The sequence below is a fragment of the Heliangelus exortis genome, chromosome 21 (genome assembly GCF_036169615.1).
Source record: "Heliangelus exortis chromosome 21, bHelExo1.hap1, whole genome shotgun sequence".
In the NCBI taxonomy this organism is placed as follows: Eukaryota; Metazoa; Chordata; class Aves; order Apodiformes; family Trochilidae; genus Heliangelus; species Heliangelus exortis.
The window spans coordinates 1,562,114-1,574,540 of record NC_092442.1 but is presented as its reverse complement, the minus strand read 5'-3'; the positions used below and the strand labels follow the sequence as shown (position 1 = coordinate 1,574,540).

General features: G+C 56.5%; 1 protein-coding gene across 4 annotated transcripts in view; it reads right to left on the bottom strand.

Annotated features, from left to right (window-relative positions):
* Positions 1–11,714, bottom strand: part of GTF2IRD1 (GTF2I repeat domain containing 1) — a 66,042-nt gene extending 54,328 nt beyond the window's left edge. For 2 of the 4 annotated variants that reach the window (XM_071765234.1, XM_071765233.1), the window contains exon 1: positions 8,631–9,080. In XM_071765234.1, the coding sequence (XP_071621335.1) occupies positions 8,631–8,660 (30 nt within the window). In that variant the 5' untranslated portion in view covers positions 8,661–9,080. Of the gene's footprint in view, positions 1–8,630; positions 9,082–11,630 lie in introns of those variants that run through there. The other 2 variants (XM_071765232.1, XM_071765231.1) reach the window with 2 other exon arrangements.
* Positions 11,715–12,427: the final 713 nt, after the last annotated feature.

The following is a 12,427-nucleotide window of genomic DNA, read 5'->3' as shown; positions in this document are numbered from 1 at the left end:
GGACACTGCCACCTCCTCCTGCCTTAGCCATGGCAGCCCTCAGGCTCCACCATGGTGGCCTGGGCCAGCACTTCCTTTCCCCTGACGCCTTGCACCACCCAGAGCATAAAAACTCCATCTTTCCCAGGGGAAATCTGGCCCGGGATCAGCATCACCTCAAGGGGACATCCATCACCTCAAGGGGACATCCATCACCTCAAGGGGACACCCAGCCCTCCCCAGCGGGACCAGGCCACCAGTTCCACCTCCCAGTCCAGCTCACCCAACCAATCAGCCCAGCCACCACTTCAGGGTAGTTTAGCAAGGGAAATGAGTCAACAGAGGTGTCCTCCAACACCATCATGAAGGGACCTTCAAGGACACCAAGCCCCTGCAGCACCGGCAGAGCCACGGCCATGACACAGCACATGGGGACAGCGGAGCCTGAGGTCTCGCAGAAACACATGTTCCCCCCTGCTAAATTCCAGCTTAATTCTCATTTCCATTGTGTTATGAAACACATTATCTGTTGAAACTAAGTCAACAGTTGTTTGCATTTACGTGTAAACACAGGGAATATTAGGAATGGGGCCAGCATTCTATTTGCATACGAAACGCTGCCGGCGCTGCCCTCTCTCCCTGGCTCTGCTCCATCCCTGCAGTTCAAGAGATGAGGGGAGATGGTGAAACCCAAGAGCACTGCAGCTTGGGAAGCTAAAAAAACCATGTTTTTCCCTACTTTTATTTCCATGCATCAGGAAAAAAAAAAACCAAAACAACACAACAAAAAACCAAACCCATCCCTTTAAACCCACACACCGCACCGACACGCACGCCCCTTCATCTCAGGCCCAAACTGAAACCGCTTCAAATTCCCAATGATCCACATATCTTATCAGGACTGCTTTGCATAGCACATAAATATTTATTTGCTTTTAATCCTGCAAAGCAAACCTGCCTCGTGGCACATTTCCCTTCAACAGCAGCTCTGGCGCCCAGCAAAGTGCCAAGAGAAGCAGCGCCCCAAACCCGGAGACTGGTTTAAGTGCAAGGGCAGGGAAACAAGAACCCAGCACTTCTCAGGGTGCCCCGGGTGGTTTTAGGGGTGCTGAGGAAGCTGTGAGGCACCCTGGTTCCTTGACACCAGGGAAAGCAGAAGCCTGGCTCAGGCGCCCCATAAATAGCAGAAAATAAATACGTGAGCGTTGTGGTTTGGGTGTGGGAGGTGGCTCGATGCTGATTTAGCTCTGGGATGTTGATGCTTCCAGGAGAGGTGATACCAGGAATGGGGACTGGCACCTCAGGAAAAAAAAAAAAACAAAACACCAGAACGAAAACCAAAACAAACAAAAAAAGATTTTGGGGGCTGTGGGAAGGGAGAGCACCTGGCCATGGGGAAGGCAGAGGGGGGCACATTACTTTTTTGCGGGGCTCACAGCTTATTTTTTGGACATTTGTAAAATATCAGCCCGATTTGTTGGGTTGAAAAATGAAAACCCTCTGATGCCTTCATTTGAAAGATGGGAAATGAGCAGCTCCACCACCAGGGACTGGCTTAGGCTCCATCACCCCCATTCAGGATGCCACCGAGCACACACCTGTACCCCAAACGCCACCAAGCTGCATGCAGCCTCATCCACCACAAAACTTGTCAAAACCAATTAAAGAAAAAGAAGAATTTTCAAACCCCAAACCACCCCAACACCCAAAACACCCCAAAATTACCTCTTGATTCAGGCAGAGGGATGGGAAGCAGCACGCTCGCCCGCATCCATCCCTGCTCTGCAGCAATGAAAGCATTCAGATGGGGACCCACGGAGCCTGAGTTAATTTCTTAATCAGTTCCCCCTAAATGGCTGGCAAGCAATTAGGCAGCGTGGGTGCCAAGCCCGGGGCAGCTCTTGGCATGGCTCTTCACCCCAGAGCTACTTGACAATGGGGGAGCAAATATTGAAACAGGAGGGTTTAGCTCAGCCACCCTGCCTTGTCCTCTGTGAAGCTGCAGAGCCAGGGAAAGCCCAAAATACCTCATTAAAACCAAAATGCTGTTTATCCCCGAGAGGGGAGGAAGCACCCTAACCTCTCCCCAAGGCTGGTGATCTGGGATGGGAAGGAGAAACCACCCCAGCCACCCTACAAGAGGCTTCCCCTAGGTGCTGAGCCTGATCTGCATCTCTCCCAGCCCCAAACCGAGACCCCTGAAAAATCAGCACCCTTATGAAGGGATAAAGCTTCATCCCCACTCCCCCCTGCCCATCACCTGGCTGCTGGGGTCACAAAGCCCCCAAACAGACAGCCCAGCTCTGCTCAGCATCCTTGCAGCTACTCAAAATACCAAGGGCAATAAAGAGAGACTCAAGCAGAAAGCAAAATCAATACCAAGAAGAAAGGTTCTGGGCTTCAATGCCTTCCATAGCATCGCTGGTGAAAAGCAGGTTAGAGAAGGAGGGGGGAGAGGACAGACAAACCCCCCACACCCACAGCACGTGGGTTCCAGAGGGACAGCTTTTGCTGTCAGGTTTTCCACAGGCAGGGAGCATGCAGAGAGGGGTGCAGACCCAGCCAGGAACCCCCCAGCACCCCCCAGGTTTGATCCCACCACAACTTATGGGGAGGAGGAAGAGGAGGGAGACCCCAGCACCACTGCCTGGATCCCACCCAGGAGCTTTTTGGGAGTGTGGAGCCAGAGGGAGGGAGCACACAGGGACAGTGGCTGTCTGTCAGCCAGCACTGGGAGCAGAACCACCTTCCCATTGCTCTCATCACCCAAGGGAGCCACTTCCCTTCCTGCTCTTCTGCTCCTGTACCTCCAAAGGGCCGGTTCCCAATGGGCATCTTCCCTGCCCCAACAGGGACAGTACCAGGAGGAGCCAGCTGAGGCTGAGACCCCACGAAGGTGGCAAAGCCAGCATCCTGGAGCATCCTCAGCAGCAGCTGCCCCCAGCAGAGACAACCTCCATGTTATTTTTAATTATCGGGTTGAAAATAATGAAGGATGCCTACGTGCTCTGGTGCATCGATGGCAACCCAGCAGAAACCCAGTGGTTAAAAATAGCCCTTTCCAGGAGTGTGGCTGCCAGCCACCCACGGGCACCCCTGGCCCTGTGGGACACTCTCTGTGTCCCATCCATCAGCATCACCACACCAGGGCCACCTCACAGCAGGAGCTCAGCGAGGCTGGAAATCTGCCTCTTACATGCAGGAAAAAAAAATAAAATATCAAGCCCAAAATGAAATATTCAAAAATACCTCTGCTGCTAGGGGAGAAAGCAAGAAATCAGGAGGAAGAAAATCTACTGGCCATGAAGCCACAACCTGAGCAGCTGGTGTGCAGAGAGCTGAGGGGATTTGTGCTCCAGGGTGCAGAGGGGAGGAAAGCATCGCCCTTGGCGGCAGCAAAAGTAGAGGAAACTTTTGCAGCACTGGGTCTGGCTTTTCTCCTGGTGTACAGGCAGCAACGGGGCTGGATTTTGGCAGGTGGAATTCCCACGGAGATAAAGACCTTGTTTTTCAACAAGCGGTGGCATCGTACAGGAATTACAACAGCAAACATGGGGAAACAAAGAGGTTTTTCAAAAGAGAGCAATAATCCTCGGAGGGGTGGCTGCAGGAGGAGGACGTGGGAGAGATGTGGGGCTAAGCTCCTGCTCCCCCACATCCCTCTAAACGAATAAATCTTTGGGCATGTGGGGCAAAAGAAAAAAAAAAAAAAACCAAACCCAAAACAAAAATACAACCCACCTGAAGGCTAAGTATTTGAGGAATTCAGGATGGAGGTGGGATTTTTCACGGCAGATGCCGAGTGCCTGCCCTCCCCTGCAGCAGGATCCAGCAAGGAGCCCTGGGAAGGGCACGGGTGGATGCTGGGTCCATCCCAGATCCAGGTTTTTGCACGGGGAGGGCTGAGGATGCATCGCATCCCATCGGTCATCCCATGGGACTCTCAGGTCATCCCCCTCCCCTCTCGTTTTAAGTAAAACAAATAAATACAACCTGACACTCATTCTAACATCGTTATTAAATGTTTAATGCCCTGGTAAAGGTCACCAGCTCCCACCACAGAGCTCACTAACAGCACAGGGCCCAGGGGCTTCCAACCACACTGCTCCACGGGAGCTGCAGCGCCCGGCACGCTCCTCTCCCAACCCAACATCTCCCCAGGGAGCTGCTGGTGACAAACGTGCCAGAAACCTGAAGCTGCCCCACCTACTGTCAATGCCAGCCCCCGGCTGAGTTTCATCTGGGGACACGGGAGAGGGTGGTTGGCATTTTTTTTGGGGTGGGAAGAAAAATACCCCCAGCTCTAGCTCAGGGTAAAATGCTGGAATTTCACTTCAGGGGTTTCTAGGCGTTTTGGGTTGGGTTTTTTTTTTTTTCCCCCCAGAAAGATGAGATGAAATTACAGCCCAGTGATGCCCCTAAAGGGTGCAGAGCAATTTATTTTCAGTGATCCTCCTCTAATGAAGCTAATTTATAACCTTGTCAGAAGGCACACACAGACTCGGGGCACGGACGTGGCTCCCTTCCCCCTGCCCGCCTTTCCCAGGATGAGAAACTCCGACCCAAACCCCAACCAGGATGTTTATTTAAGGCCCAAAACCCCAAAGGCACTTTAAACATGCAGAGTTCCTCACATATTTTTGCCAACCAAACGTGATCCTTCCTGCTGGTGATTGCAAAAGGGCTCCCAGCTCCGTCCCCTCTGCCACCAGGACAAGGTTGTCCCACTGCTGGGATGGGAGCAAGGATGATGCTACAGGACCCAGGGACCTGGTGGCATCTTTGGGTGCCCTCACAGACCACAGCAACCCCACACAGTGGGATCCCCAAGGTTTGGTGACCTAATTTTTGAGGGACTTGATGATGCCTTTAACATCATCCCAACAGCCCCACCGTGCTCCGATGGGCTCCTTATTAGCTGGAAGGGGTCAACAGCTCATCCCCAGCTGGTTAAAAGGGAGGAAACCATAAGAAAAAAGCCATTTCTTCCTCTGTACCAACCACTCCTCAGCCCAACAAGCCCCACGGAGGACACGGGTGGGAAGGAGCAGCAGCAGCAGCGTGGCAGGCAGCTCCCACCATGCCAGCACGGTGCTTCAGCAGATGGTGGATTGTAACATCATTATATTTACCTAATGAGATTGCTTTATGGTAGCCCTCCAACAATCAAGCCAGAGCATCTAAAAGGCAGCAGCCAACTCCTGGGCTTTGACAAACCCAGGTGCCAAATATACATATAGGAAAAAAAAAAAAATCTCTCTATAAATCACCGTTTTGGAGGTCATGTTAATAAACTGATTTTTTTTTCCCCCCATCATAAACCACATGTGACTCGTATGCACCAAAAAAAGATGTACAATTCCATCTTTTAAGTCTATCCAAGCTCTGGGGAGAGGAGCTGTAGTGATGCCATAGGTACATGGGGCTCAACCCCAGATCTACCTGCCCAGGACAAGTGAGGGGTTGGCCAGCATTGGTGTTCCCTGGGCAAGCACAGCAAATGGGGTCCTGGCCTGCTAAATACTAATGCAGCACAAATAATAAAGATCATTCCCACATATTTAATCATTAGCAGAGCTCTGGGTAGAAATTAAAATCAGGCCCCTGCTAATTAGGGAGATGTAATCCTGCCTTTCCTACAGGTTCTTCCATCCACTGCAATAAAACAAGCAGAAAACCCACATGATGGGGAGAAGAAGGACTTGGATGGGAGCTTCAAACGAGTCCCAAATCCCCATGGCAGAGGGGACAGCCCCATCCCACTGCTGCTGGAGAGCAGGATGTGCCAAATCACCCCTCCTGGGGGGCTTGGTGCTGGTCCAGCCCTGCATATAACCCATCCTTTTGGGAAGGTCTGAGCAGCAGCAGCATCCATCCATCCATCCATCCATCCATCCATCCAGCCAGCCAGCCAGCCAGCCAGCCAGCCAGCCAGCCATCCATCCATCCATCCATCCATCCACCCAAAGCCCTACCACTGCAGTGGGCTGCATGGCACCCCAAAAACTCTCCCCGATGGCAGGTGGGCACAGAGGGCAGCACCAGCCTCACTGGCACTGCTCCCAGGTGCTGCCATCAGTGCAAGGTGTCACCCCTGCTCCCCAGCACTCACAAAGTGGCCCAGCTTAATTCCAGACGCCAGGACTGCAGCTAATTAGCAGCAGGGCTGGGTTTGTCCCTTCCAGCTCCCTGTGCCAGCATGGGGGCTCTGCCCAGCTCCCAGGTGTCACCTCCATCCCCAGACAGGCCAGAACTGTCCTGAAGCCAACCACTTGGTGTCACCAGGCTGGAGCTCCAGCAGCAGATGAGCAAGTTGGTGGCCAGTGTCCCAAGGCAAGGTCACCTCAGGTGAACATTAAGGAGTGGGTGGATTCCCAGGCAGACAGAGCTGGAGGTGAAGGCTCTGAGCTCTGCTGAAACCTGGGTGTGGAGAGACACTCATCCCCACATGCCACCCTCTAAGGAAGGGTGAAGCATCCTCTCACACAGCAACCAGACAAGACCAAGGAGGTCTTCTTCACCCACTGAACTACCCTTCCTGAACTACCTCTCCACTCACCCCGTGCTCTCCCTAAGCCAGACTGACCACCTCTATGTTCTTCTAACCAGAAGTTACCAGAGGGAAACCTTTGAGGGGTTTGGGGTGGTTTTTGTTTGGTTGCTTGCTTTTGGTTTTTTGGTTTTTTTTAGCAATGGAGAAGGAAGCCAAAGGCTCCCTGATGGCCTTGCCACCAGCGAGATGTGTGGCTGGGATCCCATGACAGCCAGGGACAGGGGCTTGGCTCTCATCTCTCTACCAAACCCCTCTTCTCACCTCAAGGGATTTCTCAGCCCCTCTTATTCCAAACTGCACCACAGAGCTGTTGGTTATCAGGATCTGGACACCAAGTGTTCTATTGGAAATGCTCAAATCCCTCCAAACTCTACCCATTACAAGGGGATGTTTCTCCTTCAGGAACACCAAACCCCTCCAGCTAAGCAGGACACACAATCCCTGGCAGCAACCAGCATCCTCATGCATCACCAGAAAGTGTAAGAAATGCAAAAGAAACCCCAAAGTTACCAAACATCCCACCCACCCGCCATCTCCAGAGGGATCTGTGTCCCAGAGCAGCTCTCTGAGCTCTCAGATTTTCCAGGTGCAGATTAGCAATAGGTTTTTGGTGCCCACCATGAGCCTTGGCACCCAGGGGCACAACCAGACCCCAGCACACCCTGTAGGGGATGTCACCCAGGGGCAGGGGACATCTGAGCTTGTCCCTCAAACTGCTGCTGGAGCAGAGGTCCCGGGCACACAAGTGGGTGCTGAATGACACATTTCCAGGACCCCTTCTAGGTCTGCACTGATTTCCCTGGGGGCTTTCACTCCTTTTGATGTTGCAGATTTACAGAGGATGAAGACAAACACCTCATTCCTCTCATGAAAAGTGGAGATCAGGTTGGAAGGGGGAGGACACCCTGACGAAGGACAATGACATCCCTGCAAATGCACAGCAGCAGAGTGATGCTCCTCACTGGTCCTCTGCTGAGGTTAATTCTCTCCTCAAACCAGCCAGACCAGAGGGAGCAGAGACAAAGCAACATGAAGGCAGAAGTACTCAACCAGAAGCAGTTTGGCTGGAGGAATGCACAGCTGCTTCTGCAGGAGAGGATCAGTGTCCCCAGAGCTTTCCTTCCCAGCACCCTCCCCCCAGGAGAACCTCACTGATGCTGTGTTGGTCCCTCAGAAACCACCAAGCTGTCTGTAAGGTGGTGTCTGGCCATGGCTCCTGATCTGGGAGGAGATGTGGGGGGTATCACCCACACCAGTGATGCCCCAGGGACATCTCTGGTCCCAGACACGTCTGGGGGACATCTCCAGCAGCAGCCCCCTAGCCCAGCCCATGGTTCCACCACCACAGGGGCACCACACAGCAGGGCTGAGCACCCACCCCAACTCACTGCACGTTTTTCTCTTGGCCTTGAAGCAAAGTCAACCAATGGGGCAGCACCAAGCAACAAAAGCATTGAACTGGTGACCCGAAAAACCCAAACCCCCATCCACAAAGTCCACCTGGACCCCAGCAGCCACACAGCCTCAAGCCTCCTGCAGCTTCTCACCAGACTGAGAGCTCCTGACCTCTTTTTAAAGATGATGCTTCATCTTGAGGTGAATAAATAAAACATGGCTTGAGAAGGGACAGGCTGCAAAGGGGCAGAGCAAGGTCTCCAGGAATCCTTGTTCCAGCCTGCACAGACTCACCAGCTTCCCAGGAAACCTCTGGCTGGGGCTGCTTGCTGCCCCCAACCCCACTGCTCAAGCCAGCATCCAGATGGACACCAAGACCATTCCCCACAGCTTCTAATAAATGAATCAGTACATACATTTTTTACCTCCTGGATGGATCTCTCCATCCTCAGAAGGGGGTCGCAGTAGGTCTTCCCCCTCCTTCTCCCTGTCCTCAAGGAGAAGATTTCTGGTGGTGGCAAACCCACCCCACGTGCCATCAGCATCAACCTCTGCTCCCCCCAAGACCCCAGAGGAGATGTGGCATTGCCAACGAGGTGCAAGACAGGACACATGGCAGGAGCAGAGCCCAGACCCCAAACCCATGCATCCCCTTCCCCAAACCATCACCCACCACCTGCTCCTGGGAGAGCTCCATCCTCACCTCATCTCCTGGGATGAGCCACCACCACATCCACCCGCCACAGGCATCTGCAAATGGACACCAGTGGCACCAGGAATCACCACACCCCTCAGCCAGCGGGCAGGGCAGGGGAGAGCAGGGTGATGCTGCATGAGCCCAGCCCAGGGCTCAGCCCCACAATGGGTCCAGCCTGGCCCCCAGCCCCTCCACATTCCTCCAGCCCGGCAGCCGGGGTGCAGGCAGCCGAAATTCCCAAAGGAAGTGCAGGGCATTGGTAATTGCTGAAAAAAATCCCAGCTATTTCCTGCGGGAGCAGCAGATGGGAATCCCCCATTAGCTCAGTGGTCGCTTGTTTTGGTCTGGGATTTTGGGTCTTCGGGGTGTTTTTCTCCTCAGTTTTAAGCAGGATGTCACTCGGGTCATAGGTGACACCACATCATGAGGGACAGCCAAACCCATCCCCTCCCTGCTGGCCCCAAAGCTCACCCTCCTTGTCACCTCCTGCCCCACACACAAAGTGCCACTGGATTTGATGATCTTAAAGGTCTTTTCCAACCAAGATCCTTCTGTGTTGGGCTCCTGGGACAGCACCAGGCTGCCAGCAAGGGCACTGTCTCTCTCACCCAGGCTGGTAGGGCAGGTTGCTAAATACATCCCTGAGCAGGTTCCTTCTCTCCTCTCCTGGCTTCTCATTAGCAAACCTAAATGAGCAGCAACCCACGGCAGCACCAGCAGCTCCTCCACTGGGACACAAAAGCCCTCCCAGGAGGGACAGCAGAAGGAGACGGGGGTAGCCACCAATGTCTGTCCCCTGTGTCACCCCCAGCTCCTGCAGCCTGACCCCTACCCCTGCCTGCACCCAGGGGTGACACATCTGGGCAGGGTTCATCCTCAAAACACAGCCTTGAGAAGTGACACCAGCTCAGGTAACAGGGGGGCACGAGAAAACCAGGGACACAGCCCCCAGCCAGGGCATCCATCGGGGCAGCCAAAGTCACCTGTCCCCCAGCAGTCACCACTACCTGGGTCATCACCTGGTGAAGGGACAGGGGCCACGTGGGTGGCCGCAGAGCCACCCTGACACCTGACCAAGCTGCTTGGTACCACCCTGATGGTGACACACATCACCCTGCCCCAGCAGCACACTGGAGACACAGAGCTGTGGCCTTCAGCATCCCAGCCCCTGTGCTGCTGGGGAGGTTGGGGCTGCCACCAGCAGCCACCACACCACTTTCTCATTTCAGAGCGAGCGCTGCGGCGGTTTCCACGGGAGTGAGTGGGAAATTCCACACAGCAGGGCTGGCCACGCCATGGGGGGGGGAAAGAGGGGGGGGGACAGGGACAGAAGCCCCTGGAACCTGCAGACTGAAAGGTGCTCCCATCCGCAGGATTCTTCCCCAGCTGCAGCACTTTCAGCAGCTCCTTGGGGAGCAGAGATCCCGAAGCCAGGGCCCCATCACGTGCGGCTCTGTGCCGACATCCCCAGGCTCTGTCTGGAGCCGCTGGCACGGCGATGGATGCGGCAGGAGCCAAGGGAACGATCCCCAAGCTCCCGTGACACCCTTCCCCGGGGTTCTGCAGGGGTGCTGAGGCACCCAAGCCTCACAAAAACACCCCGGCCCTGTTCGAACACCCCGGGGTTACCTGCGCAGAGCCGCCGGCTCCGGGGCTCGCTCCGGTGCCAGACGTATGAATAGGATGGTTCCGAATTACCCCGATAAACCAACCCGCCGGAGAGACAAGGGCAGAGGATCCCCGGGAAGCAACTTTCTCCCCATCAGTGATCAGCGTCCCGAAGAACCCCCGCTTGTCCCCGGGGAGCCGCAGAGGGTATTTGTCCCTCCACCCCCCCCGGAACCAAGGCCGGGGCTCCAGCCCAGCCGAAGCCCCGAGCACTCGGGCAGCTCAGCTCAGCTCAGCTCAGCTCAGCCCTGCGGTTGTTTCCAACCGCGCTGCTGGAGGAGAGGGGGGCGAGACCCCCGAAACAGCCCTGCCCGCAGATCCCCTGCCCGGACCCCCCTCCCCCTCCCGCACCGGGGCAGGTGACAGTCCTGGAGCCATCTCAGGGACACTGCTGGGGTGTTGGGTACCGAGGGACAGCCTGACACCCCCTGACTGCCCCAGCACCCCCCGGTACTACCCTGCCATCCCCCTGCCATGCCACCCAGCACCATCATCCCCACTCCCTAATGTCCCCCCCTCCCCTGCCTTACTGCCTCCTGGCACCCCCCAGCCCCGAGGGTCCCACCGACCCCAAGCCCCATCAGTCCCCCCAGCTCGAATAACCCCAATATCTCCCCCAAGCCCTCTAGCCCCCCAACACCCCTGCCAGCCCTAGGGCTCCCCAGCCCTAATGCCCCCCCGCAGCCCCCAGCACTGTCCTACCCAGCACCCCAAATACCCCCTGCACTCTCCCAACCCTGACGAGCTCAGCACTCCCCCCTCAAGCCCTATCATCCCCCCAGCCCCTAGTGCCTCCCTACTCCCCCCAGCCCTAACAAACCTCGAATCCCCCAGCCCTATTGCCCCCCAACATTCCCCAAGCCTTGATGCCCCCCCTACACCTCCACAGCCCTATCACCCCCCAGCAGCCCTAATGCCCCCCTGGCAGCCCCCAGCACTAATACCCCCAAGCCCTACCACCCCTCAAGAGCCCTAATACCCCCAGCATCCCCCCCAGCCCTATTCCCTCCCGCAGCCCTGATGTCTCCCTGCACCCTCCAAGCCCTATCACCCCCCAGCTCTCATGCCCCCCCGCATCCCCCAGCCCTAATCATCCCCTTGCACTCCCCCAGCCCCAACGAGCCCAGCATCATCCCCCCCAACCCTTTTGCCCTTCTCTCAGCCCTAATACCCCCCCGCAACACCCCCCCCCCTCCCAACCCCATCTCACCTAGCATCCCCCAACCCCCTGAACCCCCCCAGGGCTGGGACCCGGGGGCGGGGGGGTGGTGCGGGAGGGGCCCCACACAGACACACACCATGAGGAAGGAGGGGGGGGGTACCAAAACTTTTCCTTACCGCGGGCGGCTGGGGCGCGGCGGTCCTGCCTCCCCCGGCGAGGCTGCGCGGGAGCGGCGGGGGCGGGCGGGGGGGGGCCGGGATGGAGCCGCCTCCCGCCGCCTCCCGCCGCTTCCCTCCTCCCCGGGCGGAGCCGGTGCTGCCCGGTGGGGGCTGCGAGGGAAGAGGAGAAGGAAGAGAAGGTGGAAGTGTGGGGGGGGAGGATTTAAAAAAAAAAACAACAACAACAAAAAACCAGCTCCCCCCTCCTCCCCCCCCCTCCCGGTGCCGGGCTGGGAAGGGAGAGCAGCTCTTTGTTCTGTAATCCCAGTAAAAGTGCCAGCCATTCGCCCCGCCGCTAATCCCAACCCCGCTCAACGGCACCATCCATTGGCTGCCATTTACATACGGGATTAACCAGCCCGATAACCGGCCGGGGGGGTAACGAGGGGGGGACACACTGGGTTAGAACCTTTCTTACCGTGCCGAGCCGTGCCGAGCCGTGCGGGCAGCGCTGCGGGTACCGTTGCGGTTCGGCTCGGCCCCGGTTGGGTACTTGGGGGGTTTGAGGGGTGCGTGGGGACCTGTCGCCACCTGTTGGTGTTGGCACGCTTGGGCTTGGCGTGGCCTCGCACGGCACAGCCCGGGTCAGCATGGCACAGCCTGGATCAGCATGGCACAGCCTGAGTCAGCATGGCACAGCCTGGTTCAGCATGGCACAGCCTGGGTCAGCATGGCACAGCCCGGGTCAGCATGGCACAGCCTGGATCAGCATGGCACAGCCTGGTTGAGTATGGCACAGCCCGGGTCAGCATGGC